The following is a 19,536-nucleotide window of genomic DNA, read 5'->3' as shown; positions in this document are numbered from 1 at the left end:
AATCATAATGATCCATCATAATAAGGCAAACAATACTATAATAACTACCATATAGTTTAACATAATACAATTCGAATTTGATATCTTATCAACGCTTTTATAAGTCTTATGTACACAGTGCTGGGAAATTATACATAAACTAGTAAACTATATTATGTAAAAAAATAATTGATGTTACAAAAAATAAAAGTAAGTAAATACGTCCATCACACAATTTGATTTGCTGTCATGATAATAACAGTTTAATAACACTTATAATGTAACACGAAACATAATTAATAAATAACTTATTATTTTATATATATATATATATATATACGTGTTTCGGGTATTAACCATCATCATCGAAATAAATCGAAAATATTGCAAGATTAAATTAAAAATAAAAAATTATTTGCGAGGTTGTGATGCGTTTTTATTTTTGTTTGTTACACATATAAAAAAAAATAAGTCATCGATCATCAAAAAATAATATATAGATACATAAATACATAAATAATTTAATATAAAAACAACTTAAATTACTATTTATAAATAAAACATAAATAATATTATTAAAAATAAAATAAGAAGTAATACTTAAGACTTTTTGATTTCACTAAAATCCCTCAAAATGAATAATTTAAGGTTTTTTCGAAAAAGTAAATATAACCAAAAATGAATAGTTGTTCAAAAAAAAAAATCAAATCACATTATTACTTTCTCCTGATCTCACTCGTAGGTTTCGTGTAGATATCGCGCATATTTTTACGTAGGTACGCTGTCTTCGTAGGCTGGTTTCGACATGTGCACATAGCGGGCGGCCCGTTTTCCACCGATGTTGCAAATCTTGAAGTGACAGAACGTGAGATCTGAAACAAATGGCGAATTCGATACCATCGAAACAAATTGCAGGAAGTTGTTTTTTGTTTTGATGTTTTGCCTGGGTTTTTTATAACTTTTTTTCCCGGAACGATGAAAGAAAGTGCAAGTGGCCGATCAAAGTTTTGTTTTTCCTTTCTTTTTATTTTATTTACATTGTTCAATAAAATAATAATTAAAGTAAATAATTTACAAGCTGATCCTGAATTATAAGTACAAATAAAGTAGCTTAACCCATACCAATTGTGTTGATATCTTATGTTGAGCGAATTCGAAACATTGCGGACAAGCATTGGTTATCGTCAAATCGCGGTTATGCAACTATGTGCTTTATCATATTACACAAAATGTTATGATTTTGATACTTGAGGTATGGCGCGTTGCTGCACTCCACTGGATGTTGTGCAAAAGATATTATGTTTTGCCATAATCTGTCTCCTTCGTATACTAGTGAGATAATTTGGGCGAATATTGCTAAACAAGTCTTTACTGAAATTATATTAGACAGGAGATGCAGCATTCTTTGTGTTAAATACACAATCCGAGTTAATCCTGCCTCTAGAAAATTATGCATTAGATACCATCCATACAGACACACTCAGAACTCTTACTCCGTTGAAAAAATAATAATGAATGCGCTTACTCCGTTAAAAAGATAATAACCAAGGTCGAGGCGCTACTATTTATATGATTAAAGAGAAAATTGGCGAGGTGGTCAACTATTTACTTCGTTGAAGAGATATTGTAGGAATTTATAATCATAACCTTTCATAAGTATATAATATGTTCATAAAACGTTCAAAAAATCACCACATCCAAACTTATAGAGATAATAAAATGATTTTCAACACGTTAAGTCGATATATTGATGTCTTAATTCGATCCTAAGACACATTTTGGTCTCAATCTCAATAATAACAGCATTTATTTAAAAAAATCGTATCGTCGAGATTTATATGAATGAAGGAATTATTTTTGGTGTGTTAAAACTAGATTAAATTTGCTATAAAGTGATGTTATAGTGATATTGATATGCCAATTACTTTTTGAGATATCATTTTTTAAAAATTAGTATTAATAATCATAACCTGTCATAAGTAAATATGCAGACATAAATTTAAGAAATCGTCATGTCTAAATTTGTAGAAATAATAAAATGATTTTCAACACATTAACTCCTTATCAAATATCCTTTAAAATGGTTTTTGTTTCATTTTGATATCTTAATTCGTTCCTGAGATACAATGTTTTAAATTGCATTTATCAACTTAACCTCAATAATAACAGTTTCATTAAAAAAATCATATCACCGAGATTTATAGGAACGAAGGAATTATTTCTGGTGTGTTGAAACTAGATTAAATTTGCTATAAAGTGATGTTTAAATGATCTTGATATCTCAATTACTTTTTGAGATACGTATTTTATTTTAATTATTTTAAAATTGCCAATTTAAGGATTTTCTCCTTTTCTTTCAAATGTCTTCTCGATAAGTGAAAATATCTTACTGGTTGATATAGTAATAAATAGCTTAATTAACAACGATTCCAATGGTATATAACAAATTTTGATCAAACACTTAGAATTCATAGAATTAGATGTTTCAAAACGGCTCAAAAAAAGTGAAAATTTTTCTTTGATAACTTTTGGACAAATCAACATATCATCATGTGTGATATCTCAATTTGAAGCTTGTTCAATAAGAAGTTCGAAGCGATATGATATATTTCTAGAAAAATGTTTAGTTGTATCAATATCCGGTTATTTAGAATTGTTTAAAATTTCAAAATTAATGATATTTCCTTTTTCTCTCAATGCCTACTCGATAAGTGAAAATATCTTACTGTTTGATATGGTAATAAATAGCTTAATTAACAACGATTCCAATCATATATAACAAATTTTGATCAAAGATACAGAATTTTTAGAATTAAGTGTTTCAAAATTGCTTAAAAAAGGTGAAAATGTGTCTTCGATAACTTTTGGACAAATCAATATAACATAACGTGTGATGTATCAATTTGAAGCTTGTTCAATAACAATTCAGAAGTAATATGATATATTTCTACAAGAGCATTTGCTTGCGTCAGCAACCGGTTATTTAGAATAGCTTAAAATTACCAAATTAAAGATATTTTCTTTTTCTTTCAATGCCTACTCGATAAGTGAAAATATCTTACTGTTTGATATGGCAATAAATAGCTTAATTAACAACGATTTCAATGATATGTAAAAAAATGTTATCAAAGATACAGAATTTTTAGAATTAAGTGTTTCAAAATTGCTTAAAAAAGGTGAAAATCTGTCTTCGATAATTTTTGGATAAATGAATACATCAAAACGTGTGATATCTCAATTCGAAGCATGTTCAATAACAATTTAGAATCAATATGATATATTTTTACAAGAATATTTACTTCTATCAAGATCCGGTTATTTAGAACAGTTTAAAATTACTAAATTAATAATATTTTTCTTCCTATGCCTTCTCAATAAGTGAAAATATCTTACTGTTTGATATGGTAATTAATAGCTTAATTAACAACGATTCCAATGATATATAACAAATTTTGATCAAACATTTAGAATTTTTAGAATCCGGTGTTTTTCAACTGCTTAAAAATGGTTAAAATCTTTTTTCGGTAACTTTTGGATAAATCAACATATCATATCGTGTGATATCTCAATTTGAAGATTATTTAATAACAATTCAGAAGTAATATGATATATTTCTACAAGAGTATTTGCTTGCGTCAGCAACCGGTTATTTAGAATAGCTTAAAATTGCCAAATTAATGATATTTTCTTTTTCTTTCAATGCCTTCTCGATGAGTCAAATTATCTTACTGTTTGATATAGCAATAAATAGCTTAATTAACAACGATTCCAATGATATATAACAAATTTTGATCCAACATTTAGAATTTTTAGAATCGGATGTTTTTCAACTGCTTAAAAATGGTTAAAATCTTTCTTCGGTAACTTTTGGATACATCAACATATCATAACTTGTGATATCTCAATTTGAAGCTTGTTCAATAACAATTCAGAAGTAATATGATATATTTTTACAAGAGTATTTGCTTGTGTCAGCAATCCGTAATTTCTAATAGCTTAAAATTGCCAAATTAAAGATATTTTCTTTTTCTTTCAATGCGTACTCGATAAGTCAAAATATCTTACTGTTTAATATAGCAATAAATAGCTTAATTAACAACGATTCCAATGATATATAACAAATTTTGATCAAACATTTAGAATTTTTAGAATCGGATGTTTTTCAACTGCTTAAAAATGGTTAAAATCTTTCTTCGGTAACTTTTGGATACATCAACATATCATAACGTGTGCTATCTCAATTTGAAGCATGTTCAATAACAATTCAGAAGTAATATGATATATTTCTACAAGAGTATTTGCTTGCGTCACCAACCGGTTATTTACAATAGCTTAAAATTGCCAAGTTAAAGATATTTTCTTTTTCTTTCAATGCCTACTCGATAAGTCAAAATATCTCACTGTTTGATATAGTAATAAATAGCTTAATTAACGACGATTCCAATGATATATAACAAATTTTCATCAAACATTTAGAATTTTCAGGATCAAGTGTTTCAAAACTGCTTAAAAAAGGTGAAAATCTTTCTTCGATAACTTTTGGACAAATCAATATATCATAACGTGTGATATCTCAATTTGAAGCTTGTTCAATAAGAAATTCGAAGCAATATGATATATTTCTAGCAAAATGTTTAGTTGTATCAACATTCGGTTATTTAGAATAGTTTCAAATTGCCAAATTAATGATATTTTCTTTTTCTTTCAATGTCTACTCGATAAGTGAAAATATCTTACTGTATGATATGGTAATAAATAGCTTAATTAACAACGATTCCAATGATATGTAACAAATTTTGATCAAAGATATAGAATTTTTAGAATCAAATGTTTCAAAATTGCTTAAAAAGGAGAAAATCTGTCTTGGATAACTTTTGAACAAATCAATATATCAAAACGTGTGATATCTCAATTTGAAGCTTGTCCAATCAAAAGTTCGAAGCGACATGATATATTTCTAGAAAAATGTTTAGTTGTATCAATATCTGGTTATTTAGCATAGTTTAAAATTGCCAAATTAATGATATTTTCTTTTTCTTTCAATGCCTACTCGATAAGTGAAAATATCTTACTGTTTGATATGGCAATAAATAGCTTAATTAACAACGATTTCAATGATATGTAAAAAAATTTTATCAAAGATACAGAATTTTTAGAATTAAGTGTTTCAAAATTGCTTAAAAAAGGTGAAAATCTGTCTTCGATAATTTTTGGATAAATGAATACATCAAAACGTGTGATATCTCAATTCGAAGCATGTTCAATAACAATTTAGAATCAATATGATATATTTTTACAAGAATATTTACTTCTATCAAGATCCGGTTATTTAGAACAGTTTAAAATTACTAAATTAATAATATTTTTCTTCCTATGCCTTCTCAATAAGTGAAAATATCTTACTGTTTGATATGGTAATTAATAGCTTAATTAACAACGATTCCAATGATATATAACAAATTTTGATCAAACATTTAGAATTTTTAGAATCCGGTGTTTTTCAACTGCTTAAAAATGGTTAAAATCTTTCTTCGGTAACTTTTGGATAAATCAACATATCATATCGTGTGATATCTCAATTTGAAGATTATTTAATAACAATTCAGAAGTAATATGATATATTTCTACAAGAGTATTTGCTTGTGTCAGCAATCCGTTATTTCCAATAGCTTAAAATTGCCAAATTAAAGATATTTTCTTTTTCTTTCAATGCGTACTCGATAAGTGAAAATATCTTACTGTTTAATATAGCAATAAATAGCTTAATTAACAACGATTCCAATGATATATAACAAATTTTGATCAAACATTTAGAATTTTTAGAATCGGGTGTTTTTCAACTACTTAAAAATGGTTAAAATTTTTCTTGGGTAAATTTTGGATACATCAACATACCATAACGTGTGATATCTCACTTTGAAGCTTGTTCAATAACAATTCAGAAGTAATATGATATATTTCTACAAGAATATTTGCTTGCGTCAGCAACCGGTTATTTAGAATAGCAGAAAATTGCCAAATTAAAGATATTTTCTTTTTCTTTCAATGCGTACTCGATAAGTCAAAATATCTTACTGTTTAATATAGCAATAAATAGCTTAATTAACAACGATTCCAATGATATATAACAAATTTTCATCAAACATTTAGAATTTTCAGGATCAAGTGTTTCATAACTGCTTAAAAAAGGTGAAAATCTTTCTTCGATAATTTTTGGACAAATCAATATATAATAACGTGTGATATCTCAATTTGAAGCTTGTTCAATAAGAAATTCGAAGTGATATGATATATTTCTAGAAAAATGTTTAGTTGCATCAATATCGGGTTATTTAGAATAGTTTAAAATTGCCAAATTAATGATATATTCTTTTTCTTTCAATGCCTACTCGATAAGTGAAAATATCTTACTGTATGATATGGTAATAAATAGCTTAATTAACAACGATTCCAATGATATGTAACAAATTTTGATCAAAGATACAGAATTTTTAGAATCAAGTGTTTCAAAATTGCTTAAAAAAGGTGAAAATCTGTCTTCGATAACTTTTGAACAAATCAATATATCAGAACGTGTGATATCTCAATTTGAAGTTTGTTCAATAACAATTCAGAATCAATATGATATATTTCTACAAGAATATTTGCTTGCGTCAGCAACCGGTTATTTAGAATAGCAGAAAATTGCCAAATTAAAGATATTTTCTTTTTCTTTCAATGCCTTCTCGATAAGTCAAAATATCTTACTGTTTGATATAGCAATAAATAGTTTAATTAACAACGATTCCAATGATATATAACAAATTTTGATCAAACATTTAGAATTTTCAGGATCAAGTGTTTCATAATTGCTTAAAAAAGGTGAAAATCTTTCGTCGATAACTTTTGGATAAATCAATATATAATAACGTGTGATATCTCAATTTGAAGCTTGTTCAATAAGAAATTCGAAGCGATATGATATATTTCTAGAAAAATGTTTAGTTGCATCAATATCGGGTTATTTAGAATAGTTTAAAATTGCCAAATTAATGATATTTTCTTTTTCTTTCAATGCCTACTCGATAAGTGAAAATATCTTACTATATGATATGGTGATAAATAGCTTAATTAACAACGATTCCAATGATATGTAACAAATTTTGATCAAAGATCCAGAATTTTTAGAATCAAGTGTTTCAAAATTGCTTAAAAAGTAGAAAATCTGTCTTGGATAACTTTTGAACAAATCAATATATCAAAACGTGTGATATCTCAATTTGAAGCTTGTTCAATAAGAAGTGTGAAGCAATATGATATATTTCTAGAAAAATATTTAGTTGTATCAATATCCGGTTATTTAGAATAGTTTAAAATTGCCAAATTAATGATATTTTCTTTTTCTTTCAATGCCTACTCGATAAGTGAAAATATCTTACTGTATGATATGGTAATAAATAGCTTAATTAACAACGATTCCAATGATATGTAACAAATTTTGATCAAAGATCCAGAATTTTTAGAACCAAGTGTTTCAAAATTGCTTAAAAAGGAGAAAATCTGTCTTGGATAACTTTTGAACAAATCAATATATCAAAACGTGTGATATCTCAATTTGAAGCTTGTTCAATAACAATTCAGAATCAATATGATATATTTCTACAAGAATATTTACTTGTATCAAGATCCGGTTATTTAGAACAGTTTAAAATTACCAAATTAATATTTTTCTTCCTATGCCTTCTCAATAAGTGAAAACATCTTACTGTTTGATATGGTAATTAATAGCTTAATTAACAACGATTCCAATGATATATAACAAATTTTGATCAAACATTTAGAATTTTTAGAATCGGGTGTTTTTCAACTGCTTAAAAATGGTTAAAATCTTTCTTCGGTAACTTTTGGATAAATCAACACATCATATCGTGTGATATCTCAATTTGAAGATTATTTAATAACAATTCAGAAGTAATATGATATATTTTTACAAGAGTATTTGCTTGTGTCAGCAATCCGTTATTTCCAATAGCTTAAAATTGCCAAATTAAAGATATTTTCTTTTTCTTTCAATGCGTACTCGATAAGTCAAAATATCTTACTCTTTAATATAGCAATAAATAGCTTAATTAACAACGATTCTAATGATATATAACAAATTTTCATCAAACATTTCGAATTTTCAGGATCAAGTGTTTCATAACTGCTAAAAAAAGGTGAAAATCTTTCTTCGATAACTTTTGGACAAATCAATATATCATAACGTGTGATATCTCAATTTGAAGCTTGTTCAATAAGAAATTCGAAGCGATATGATATATTTCTAAAAAAATGTTTAGTTGCATCAATATCTAGTTATTTAGAACAGTTTAAAATTGCCAAATTAATGATATTTTCTTTTTCTTTCAATGCCTACTCGATAAGTGAAAATATCTTACTGTATGATATGGTAATAAATAGCTTAATTAACAACGATTCGAATGATATGTAACAAATTTTGATCAAAGATATAGAATTTTTAGAATCAAGTGTTTCACAATTGCTTAAAAAGGAGAAAATCTGTCTTGGATAACTTTTGAACAAATCAATATATCAGAACGTGTGATATCTTAATTTGAAGATTGTTCAATAAGAAGTGTGAAGCAATATGATATATTTCTAGAAAAATATTTAGTTGTATCAATATCCGGTTATTTAGAATAGTTTAAAATTGCCAAATTAATGATATTTTCTTTTTCTTTCAATGCCTGCTCGATAACTGAAAATATCTTACTGTATGATATGGTAATAAATAGCTTAATTAACAACGATTCCAATGATATGTAATAAATTTTGATCAAAGATATAGAATTTTTAGAATCAAGTGTTTCAAAATTGCTTAAAAAGGAGAAAATCTGTCTTGGATAACTTTTGAACAAATCAATATATCAAAACGTGTGATATCTCAATTTGAAGCTTGTTCAATAACAATTCAGAATCAATATGATATATTTCTACAAGAATATTTACTTGTATCAAGATCCGGTTATTTAGAACAGTTTAAAATTACCAAATTAATAATATTTTTCTTCCTATGCCTTCTCAATAACTGAAAATATCTTACTGTTTGATATGGTAATTAATAGCTTAATTAACAACGATTCCAATGATATATAATAAATTTTGATCAAACATTTAGAATTTTTAGAATCCGGTGTTTTTCAACTGCTTAAAAATGGTTAAAATCTTTCTTCGGTAACTTTTGGATAAATCAACATATCATATCGTGTGATATCTCAATTTGAAGATTATTTAATAACAATTCAGAAGTAATATGATATATTTTTACAAGAGTATTTGCTTGTGTCAGCAATCCGTTATTTCCAATAGCTTAAAATTGCCAAATTAAAGATATTTTCTTTTTCTTTCAATGCGTACTCGATAAGTCAAAATATCTTACTGTTTAATATAGCAATAAATAGCTTAATTAACAACGATTCCAATGATATATAACAAATTTTGATCAAACATTTAGAATTTTTAGAATCGGATGTTTTTCAACTGCTTAAAAATGGTTAAAATCTTTCTTCGGTAACTTTTGGATACATCAACATATCATAACGTGTGATATCTCAATTTGAAGCTTGTTCAATAACAATTCAGAAGTAATATGATATATTTCTACAAGAGTATTTGCTTGCGTCACCAACCGGTTATTTACAATAGCTTAAAATTGCCAAGTTAAAGATATTTTCTTTTTCTTTCAATGCCTACTCGATAAGTCAAAATATCTTACTGTTTGATATAGTAATAAATAGCTTAATTAACGACGATTCCAATGATATATAACAAATTTTCATCAAACATTTAGAATTTTCGGGATCAAGTGTTTCATAACTGCTTAAAAAAGGTGAAAATCTTTCTTCGATAACTTTTGGACAAATTAATATATAATAACGTGTGATATCTCAATTTGAAGCTTGTTCAATAAGAAATTCGAAGCGATATGATATATTTCTAAAAAAATGTTTAGTTGCATCAATATCTAGTTATTTAGAACAGTTTAAAATTGCCAAATTAATGATATTTTCTTTTTCTTTCAATGCCTACTCGATAAGTGAAAATATCTTACTGTATGATATGGTAATAAATAGCTTAATTAACAACGATTCCAATGATATGTAACAAATTTTGATCAAAGATCCAGAATTTTTAGAATCAAGTGTTTCAAAATTGCTTAAAAAGGAGAAAACTGTCTTGGATAACTATTGAACAAATCAATATATCAAAACGTGTGATATCTCAATTTGAAGCTTGTTCAATAAGAAATTCGAAGTGATATGACATATTTCTAGAAAAATGTTTAGTTGCATCAATATCCGGTTATTTAGAATAGTTTAAAATTGCCAAATTAATGATATTTTCTTTTTCTTTCAATGCCTACTCGATAAGTGAAAATATCTTACTGTATGATATGGTAATAAATAGCTTAATTAACAACGATTCCAATGATATGTAACAAATTTTGATCAAAGATACAGAATTTTTAGAATCAAGTGTTTCAAAATTGCTGAAAAAGGAGAAAATCTGTCTTGGATAACTTTTGAACAAATCAATATATCAAAACGTGTGATATCTCAATTTGAAGCTTGTTCAATAACAATTCAGAATCAATATGATATATTTCTACAAGAATATTTACTTGTATCAAGATCCGGATATTTAGAAAATCTTTGTTCGGTAACTTTTGGATAAATCAACATATCATAATGTGTGATATGTTAATTTAAAGCTTATTCAATAACAATTCCAAACCAATATGATATACTTCTAGAAGAGTATCAACATCCACACGTTTAAAATTGCTTCAATTTAAAGAAATTTTCTTTTTCAAAGTTAAAGATGAAGGATATGTTAATAAATAGCTTAATAAATATTAATTATAACGTTTGTACTTGATGTAATTCAGGATCAATTTGTAAATAGTTTCTAATTGAATAAATACTTTATGGGTAAAATAATTAATAATATTTACTAAATATTCAAATATTAAACTAAAACATTTTTGTTAATTGGTGAGCACAAAATAAAAATAAATAAAAATTTTAGTAGGCGCATCCACCAAAATTTAATTTATTTATATTTTAAATATACTAATAAATAATTTTAAGAATCCGAGGAAAGAAATGAAACTAAAACAATGAAAGTAGGTTAATTATGTCATAATTTTGTCGGTCTTGAGCCTACTTTTGTTATTTTCGATGAAGGTCCCACGGCACGTGACTATTTTACGTTTAACACTCAACTCGCCGCATCGGTTTTGTGTTAGTAGAGCGCGAAGAATGTTAATTTTAAAAATAACCACTTACATTTCATCTTTTTGTTTTGCCTCTTGTTGCGCTGCTTCATCGTCTTCACGAATAAATAAACAGCCTTGTCTAGCGGTGACAATTTTTGATCCGGATTTAGATTAATTCGTTCTTCCACCAACAAGTAATATTGATGTAATTTTTCCGTTAAGTCTTTATTTGCATTTTCTTCAAAAACCTATAACGAAAATAACGTAATATATTAACAAAAAAAATAATTAGCGGGCTTAATTAAACTGTCGTCGGAATAAAACGAAGCTTTAGATTGCGTTAATACCTCAACTTTTTTTATTATTAATAAATTTTTTCCAAATGAAATTGAGAGGGTGAAGTTCTAAGCTTCTGGGTTATGTAGAAAAAACGTGTCCAAACAATGATGCGTCGCGACGCTCTAATCACCCCTTCACTACTAATTAACGCGATTACGAAAGAAGGATTTTCAACATGACCTGTTATCAATAATCTTCGTTCATGTATATTTTTTGATGAAAAAAAGGTTGTGCAATTTGATTTAGAAACTGCGTACCTTATAAAATTTATTTAGAGCATTAAAAGAAGAAGAAATTTTTAGATACATACTTCGTTAGCTATTTTGTGGCCGAGTATATCTGCTGATTGTAAAAACAAATCGTAAAAAATTGGAACGATCGAGCGTGAATGTAGGCGTGCGCTTATAAACTTTATACTTTCTGTTAAAAGTGGCTCGTCCACTTTTGCGATCGGCTATAGTAAATATCTTTACATTTTTGATCAGATTTTTTAGCATTTTTTCGCCCGTAAAATGGACACGCGTCATAATCGTTAAAACAAATCGAATATATCTACAATTTTCATCTTTATAACGAAATTTTTAATATCTATCCAGATGCTACTCTCCAACATACATTTTAATTTAATTCTATGCCATTTTAAGCACTTTAGACACTTTACATATAGATATAGTACTTGAAAAGTAATTAAAAATCTTAATTTGTATAATTTTTAATATTAATAACATCAAAGAATGGAAGTAATAAGTACTCGGGGGGTATTAAAATATTCCTAGCAAACAATCGCTGCTGACATTTCCGGAAGTCAAATTGAATTAAGAGGGACATCAAGGGCTAGAAAGCTGAAGATGAAAAAGTTTTGTATCCCTTTTAATTTAAAGAGTTTGGTGTGATCTTAGTTTTTCATTTAAATCATTCCAACTTTAGTTTTGAAGGTTATTCTTATTTTCATATCAAATTAAAACTAAAAACGTCCTTGAGTCGTTGAATTTATTCTGGTTTTATTAATCACAAAATATTGAAAACGAATGTACTGTAAAATGCGAAATTTAATAATTACCACAAGAGTATTCATTGATTATCCTAAAATAGACAGTTTTAGCTTTAATTTAAGACATAATTCATCAATTTATTTTCATAAATAAATATTGCCAGATTTTTTGAAATTTTATTTGCAAAATAGGGTCAAAATAATTTCTAAAAATCATTCCATCTATATTTTTAGAAGTTAGCCTGCTATTTTTACATCAAATTAAAGCTAAAAACATCCTTTTTTGAATAAGGAAATAATCTCAAAGTATTAAAAATGAACTTGTTGCTTTAAAATTTTATTTCTGCAAAATTTAGTTATTAACACTAAAATATTTATCGATAATCTTTAAGAAGGTGTATTTATCTTTATTTTAAGACATAAATTATCAATCAACTCCTACAAATAAAGATTGTACAATTTTTTAAAATTTTTGTGATCTTTAAAACATCAAAATAATTTCGAAAAATCATTCCAACTTTTTTTTTGGGGTTTAGGTTGTTATTTTTATATCAAATTAAAGCTAAAAGCATCCTCTTTCGTTTGATATATTATAATCGTTGTTATAATTGTTAACTTGATGCTTATCATTTTTTTTCTGCGAAATTTGATTATTAACACCAAAATTTTTATCGATTATCTTTAAAAAGATGCATTTGTCTTTAATTTAAATCATAAATCATCCATAAATTCCCACAAATAAAGATTTTACGATTTTTTGAAATTTTTGTTATCCTCAAAACGTCAAAATAATTTTGAAAAATCACTCCAACTTTATTTTTAGAGGTTAAGTTGTTATTTTTACATTAAATTAAAGCCAAAAACATCCTCTTTCGTATGATATATCATAATCGTTGGGTTTAATATGAATTTTTTCTCATAAACTAACCTGAAAGTACTAAAAATGAACTTATTGCTTTAATATTCTTTTTCTGCGAAATTTGATTATTAACACCTAAATTTTTATCGATTATCTTAAAAAGCATGCATTTATCTTTCATTTAAGACAAAAATCATTAATTAACTCCGACTAATAAAGATTGTATGATTTTTTGAAATTTTTATTAACCTCAAAACATCAAAATTATTTCAAAAAATCATTAAAAGTTAATTTTTGGATTTTAAGTTGTTATTTTTACATCAAATTAAAGCTAAAAGCATCCTTTTTCGTGTGATATATTATAATCGTTGGGTTTATCATCATTTTTTTCTTATAAACTAACCTGAAAGCATTAAAAATGACACTGATGTTTTAACATTTTTTTTCTGCGAAATTTGATTATTAACACCTAAATTTACATGGATTATCTTTAAAAAGATGCATTTATCTTTAATTTAAGACATAAATCATCAATTAACTCCTATAAATAAATATCCTATGATTTTTTGAAATTTTTATTAACCTCAAAACGTCAAAATAATTTGAAAAAATCATTCTAACTTTATTTTTGGATTTTAAGTTGTTATTTTTACATCAAATTAAACCTAAAAACATCATCTTTCGTATGATATATTATAATCGTTGAGTTTATGATGAATTTTTTCTCATAAACTAACCTGAAAGTCTTAAAACTGAACTTGTTGCTTTAACATTCTTTTTCTGCGAAATTTGATTATTAGCACCTAAATTTTTATCGGTTATCTTAAAAAGCATGCATTTATCTTTCATTTAAGACATAAATCATTAATTAAGTCCGACGAATAAAGATTGTACGATTTTTTGAAATTTTTATTAACTTCAAAACATCAAAATAATTTCGAAAAATCATTGCAACTTTATTTTTGGGGGTTAAGTTGTTATTTTTATATCAAATTAAAGCTAAAAGTATCCTCTTTCGTGCGATATATTATAATCGTTGGGTTTATCATCATTTTTTTCTTATAAACTAACCTGAAAGTATTAAAAATGAAGTTATTGCTTTAATGTTTTTTTTTCTGCGAAATTTGGTTATTAACACCTAAATTTTTATCGATTATCTTAAAAAGGATCCATTTACCTTTATTTTAAGATATAAATCATTAATTAACTCCGACGAATAAAGAATGGACGATTTTTTGAAATTTTTATTAACCTCAAAACATCAAAATAATTTCAAAAAATCATTCCAACTTTATTTTTGGATTTTTAGTTGTTATTTTTACATCAAATTAAACCTAAAAACTTCATCTTTCGTATGTTATATTATAATCGTTGGGTTTATTTTGAATTTTTTCTCATAAACTAACCTGAAAGTATTAAAAATGAGTCTGATGCTTTAAAATTTTTTTTCTGCGAAATTTGATTATTAACACCTACATTTTTATTAATTATCTTTAAAAAGATGTTTTTATCTTTAATTTAAGACATAAATCATCAATTAACTCCTACAAATAAATATCCTATGATTTTTTGAAAATTTTATTAACCTCAAAACGTCAAAATAATTTCAAAAAATCATACCAATTTTATTTTTGAATTTTAAGTTGTTATTTTTACATTAAATTAAAGCTAAAAACATCATCTTTCGTATGATATATTATAATCGTTGGGTTTATTTTGAATTTTTTCTCATAAACTAACATGAAAGTATTAAAACTGAACTTGATGCTTTAACATTTCTTTTCTGCGAAATTTGATTATTAACACCTAAATTTTCATGAATTATCTTTATAAAGATGCATTTATCTTCAATTTAAGACATAAATCATCAATTAACTCCTACAAATAAATATCCTATGATTTTTTGAAATTTTTATTAACCTTAAAACGTCAAAATAATTTCAAAAAATCATTCCAACTTTATTTTTGGATTTTAAGTTGTTATTTTTACATCAAATTAAAGCTAACAACATTATCTTTTGTATAATATGTTATAATCGTTGGGTTTATTTTGAATTTTTTCTCATAAACTAACCTGAAAGTATTAAAAATGTGTCTGATGCTTTAAAATTTTTTTTCTGCGAAATTTGATTATTAACACCTACATTTTTATCGATTATCTTAAAAAGCATGCATTTATCTTTAATTTAAGACATAAATCATCAATTAACTCCTACAAATAAATATCCTATGATTTTTTGAAATTTTTATTAACCTCAAAACGTCCAAATAATTTCAAAAAATCATTCCAACTTTATTTTTGGATTTTTAGTTGTTATTTTTACATCAAATTAAAGCTAAAAACACCATCTTTCGTATAATATATTATAATCGTTAGGTTTATTTTAATTTTTTTCTCATAAACTAACCTGAAAGTATTAAAAATGAGTCTGACGCTTTAAAATTTTTTTTCTGCGAAATTTGATTATTAACACCTAAATTTTCATGGATTATCTTTAAAAAGATGTATTTATCTTTAATTTAAGACATAAATCATCAATTAACTCCTACAAATAAATATCCTATGATTTTTTGAAATTTTTATTAACCTCAAAACGTTAAAATAATTTCAAAAAATCATTCCAACTTTATTTTTGGATTTTAAGTTGTTATTTTTACATCAAATTAAAGCTAACAACATTATCTTTTGTATAATATGTTATAATCGTTGGGTTTATTTTGAATTTTTTCTCATAAACTAACCTGAAAGTATTAAAAATGTGTCTGATGCTTTAAAATTTTTTTTCTGCGAAATTTGATTATTAACACCTACATTTTTATCGATTATCTTAAAAAGCATGCATTTATCTTTAATTTAAGACATAAATCATCAATTAACTCCTATAAATAAATATTCTATGATTTTTTGAAATTTTTATTAACCTCAAAATGTCAAAATAATTTCAAAAAATCATTCCAACTTTATTTTTGGATTTTAAGTTGTTATTTTTACATCAAATTAAACCTAAAAACTTCATCTTTCGTATGATATATTATAATCGTTGGGTTTATTTTGAATTTTTTCTCATAAACTAACCTGAAAGTATTAAAAATGAACTTGATGGTTTAACATTTCTTTTCTGCGAAATTTGATTATTAACACCTAAATTTTCATGGATTATCTTTAAAAAAATACATTTATCTTTAATTTAAGACATAAATCATCAATTAACTCCTATAAATAAATATCCTATGATTTTTTGAAATTTTTATTAACCTCAAAACGTCAAAATAATTTCAAAAAATCATTTCAACTTTATTTTTGGATTTTAAGTTGTTATTTTTACATCAAATTAAAGCTAACAACATTATCTTTCGTATAATATGTTATAATTGTTGGGTTTATTTTGAATTTTTTCTCATAAACTAACCTGAAAGTATTAAAAATGTGTCTGATGCTTTAAAATTTTTTTCTGCGAAATTTTATTATTAACACCTAAATTTTTATTGATTATCTTTAAAAAGATGCATTTATCTTTAATTTAAGACATAAATCATCAATTAACTCCTATAAATAAATATCCTATGATTTTTTGAAATTTTTATTAACCTCAAAACGACACAATAATTTCGAAAAATCATTCCAACTTTATTTTTGGATTTTAAGTTGTTATTTTTATATCAAATTAAAGCTAAAAATGTCCTTTTTTGAATAATATATTCCAGTCTTTGGGTTTATCATAATCTTTTTTCATAAATTACCCTCAAAACAACAAAAAATAATTTGTTACTTTTAACTAAAAGAAATTTATAGTTTATCTTAACATAAATAAATTAAGATTGTATGATTTTTTTATTTATAACTTAATAAATTAAGCAGATGCTTTCGAATTTAATATTTCAATAAAATTTAGCAATATGCTCTAATAATCATTATTGATGTGGAAATAATGTTGTTTCTACAATAGAATTAATTAATTGTTTTAGTTATCACAATAAATTAAAGAAGGGATTTTTACGAAATGAAATTAATATTAAATATGATAATACTCAATGATAATTAATATATTATCGAAGTTAATGCCTCGGGTAATAATAATAATCGATCAAACAATTAGCGAAGAATATATAACAACAAAGCGTTGTTATTAGTACTCTTGGGTACCATAATGAAAATGAATTTAACCCCTAATTTGATTATTCCTAATTTGGAAATTCAAATCACATACAATTATTTACCAATTTATTGAATTTATAATATAAATAATTATAATAATTTAGATATATAACTTACGGAATTTTCAGAGTAACCATTTCTTTCGTCTACCAAAGAATCATCTCCACGAAGTTCATCGGAAATCTTGAGTAATTCCTGTTGGTTGTTTTCACCACGAAGATTTCTGCAGTAAATCCCCGAGGCAAGGAGAAGAGTTAAAAGGACTTTCATACCGATTGGAACAGGGAAGTTGAATGAAATAATTTTCTTTACTCCTTTACAGAATTAGTTCGAAGACCGGACGCGAATTCAAAACGCGGTCGTCGAACGGATGCGTGAAAATGACTTTGGATTCGACACTTCAGCGACCGTTTCAGGCAACCAGTGTTTTCGGGGCGCAACTCGTCGAGAGAGTTTCCTTTTCGCGTTTATACACCTTTAATTTCCTCACTTTGCTTTAAGAGGAATAGTAAAAAGGAATACTTGAGAGGAATACTTAAAAGAAGCAAGAGAAGAGATTTTTTGCAACTAATCGTTAACCGGTCGTTTTTCGAACTCGTTTCGATTCGCTACCAGGACAATAATGAGAATCGGATTTTTGATGCCACGCTTTTATACGCGAATCTCATCGAACCCCTCCAAAGAACCACGGAGATTCATTGGAATAAGTTAATAACCCCTTTTTTATAAATAAAAAAAATTATTTAAGTTCGTTTAACTTTTATAATCTTTTTTTTATAAATAAAGAAAAATGTTAAGGTTACCAAACAATAACCTTTTTGATCTTCACCTAATTTTTATAACTTCATTACAAAACTATAACATCGAAAAATAGAATCTTATGCGGAATGAAAATAGCATGTTAACGCATTTTTAGCGTTTATCAAGGTATAAAATTTTTTTTGCTTATGTGTAGATCTATTGGGTTGAGACCAAAGCAGTTATGAGATTATCTTGACCTCACAAAGATCATCCTCGAATCGTACATAAAGATTTATTGGTTTTGATAAGTGCAATTTAAATCTACAGACCAAAGATGCTACATTTTCGTCCTATGAAGCACGAGAGCAGTGATGATCTCGAATAGTCCAGGAGAAAGCTGATAAAACACCCAGATTGAAGACATATGCTGTTTTTATGACTAACTAAGATCTTTCACCATCCAAGGAGGAATTAAAAGTGAAGACGAAACTTATTTTCTAATGTCTAATGCAAAGCCGAACTCTTGGTCCACCTATATCGGAAATCTGCGCCTTCATCATGAAGACCTTTTCTGCCCCCACTGCCATCTTCAGCTTCTAAACCCACTTCACTCAAAGTATCGGCAAAAAACTTAACGCCATCATCGCTGCGCACAATCTTATATTCAATACCATCTTCACCAATTACACCAGGAACAGAGAGAAGAAGTGAGCCAATCTCCATCTCATAGGATGTGAACCTACTCAGCACCTGTCATTTTATGTTATCCTTTTGCATTCCGGATCAGAATTGTAGTTCACGGAAACAATCATGGACTTCAAAACTAAAAGGTCTGAAACGTCTGGAAGGCCTTTTACATAGTAAGGCAGAACTTCATCTACCCTGCTTTCCACCATCATGGTATTAATATCACATCATCGAAACTATCACATTGTTTTCAACAATTATCTAGGGTTCACTATTTTGTAATGGTCTGTGCTCAAGATTTCACAATACGTTGTCAGTTTGATCTATCAAATGCTGCACACTTCCAGTTTCGTACACCAAATGTATTTTTGCCCCTATGGTGTCCACTGTTTTCTTGCATTCTTTCCAAATATCCCAGCCATGCAATTTCGTTGTGCGTTTATGTGTCGTACTATCTCTGCATCATCCATTGTGCATTAGTAATTCATTTTTATTCTCCACATTCAAGCACCACTTTATGTCGGTTA

At 26.3% G+C, this 19,536-nt stretch overlaps 1 protein-coding gene across 1 annotated transcript; it reads right to left on the bottom strand.

Annotated features, from left to right (window-relative positions):
* Positions 1 to 377: 377 nt before the first annotated feature.
* LOC111423578 (uncharacterized) lies at positions 378 to 18,196 on the bottom strand. The gene is made up of 3 exons (XM_023056845.2): positions 17,699 to 18,196; positions 11,307 to 11,484; positions 378 to 851 (listed from the first exon to the last, which is right to left on the bottom strand). The coding sequence occupies exons 1-3, from the start codon at positions 17,849 to 17,851 to the stop codon at positions 748 to 750; spliced, it is 435 nt and encodes a 144-aa protein (XP_022912613.2). The 5' UTR covers positions 17,852 to 18,196; the 3' UTR covers positions 378 to 747.
* Positions 18,197 to 19,536: the final 1,340 nt, after the last annotated feature.

Source organism: Onthophagus taurus, chromosome 1 (assembly GCF_036711975.1).
Source record: "Onthophagus taurus isolate NC chromosome 1, IU_Otau_3.0, whole genome shotgun sequence".
In the NCBI taxonomy this organism is placed as follows: domain Eukaryota; kingdom Metazoa; phylum Arthropoda; class Insecta; order Coleoptera; family Scarabaeidae; genus Onthophagus; species Onthophagus taurus.
The sequence above is the reverse complement of the archived record's forward strand: the minus strand, read 5'-3'. Positions and strand labels throughout refer to the sequence as shown.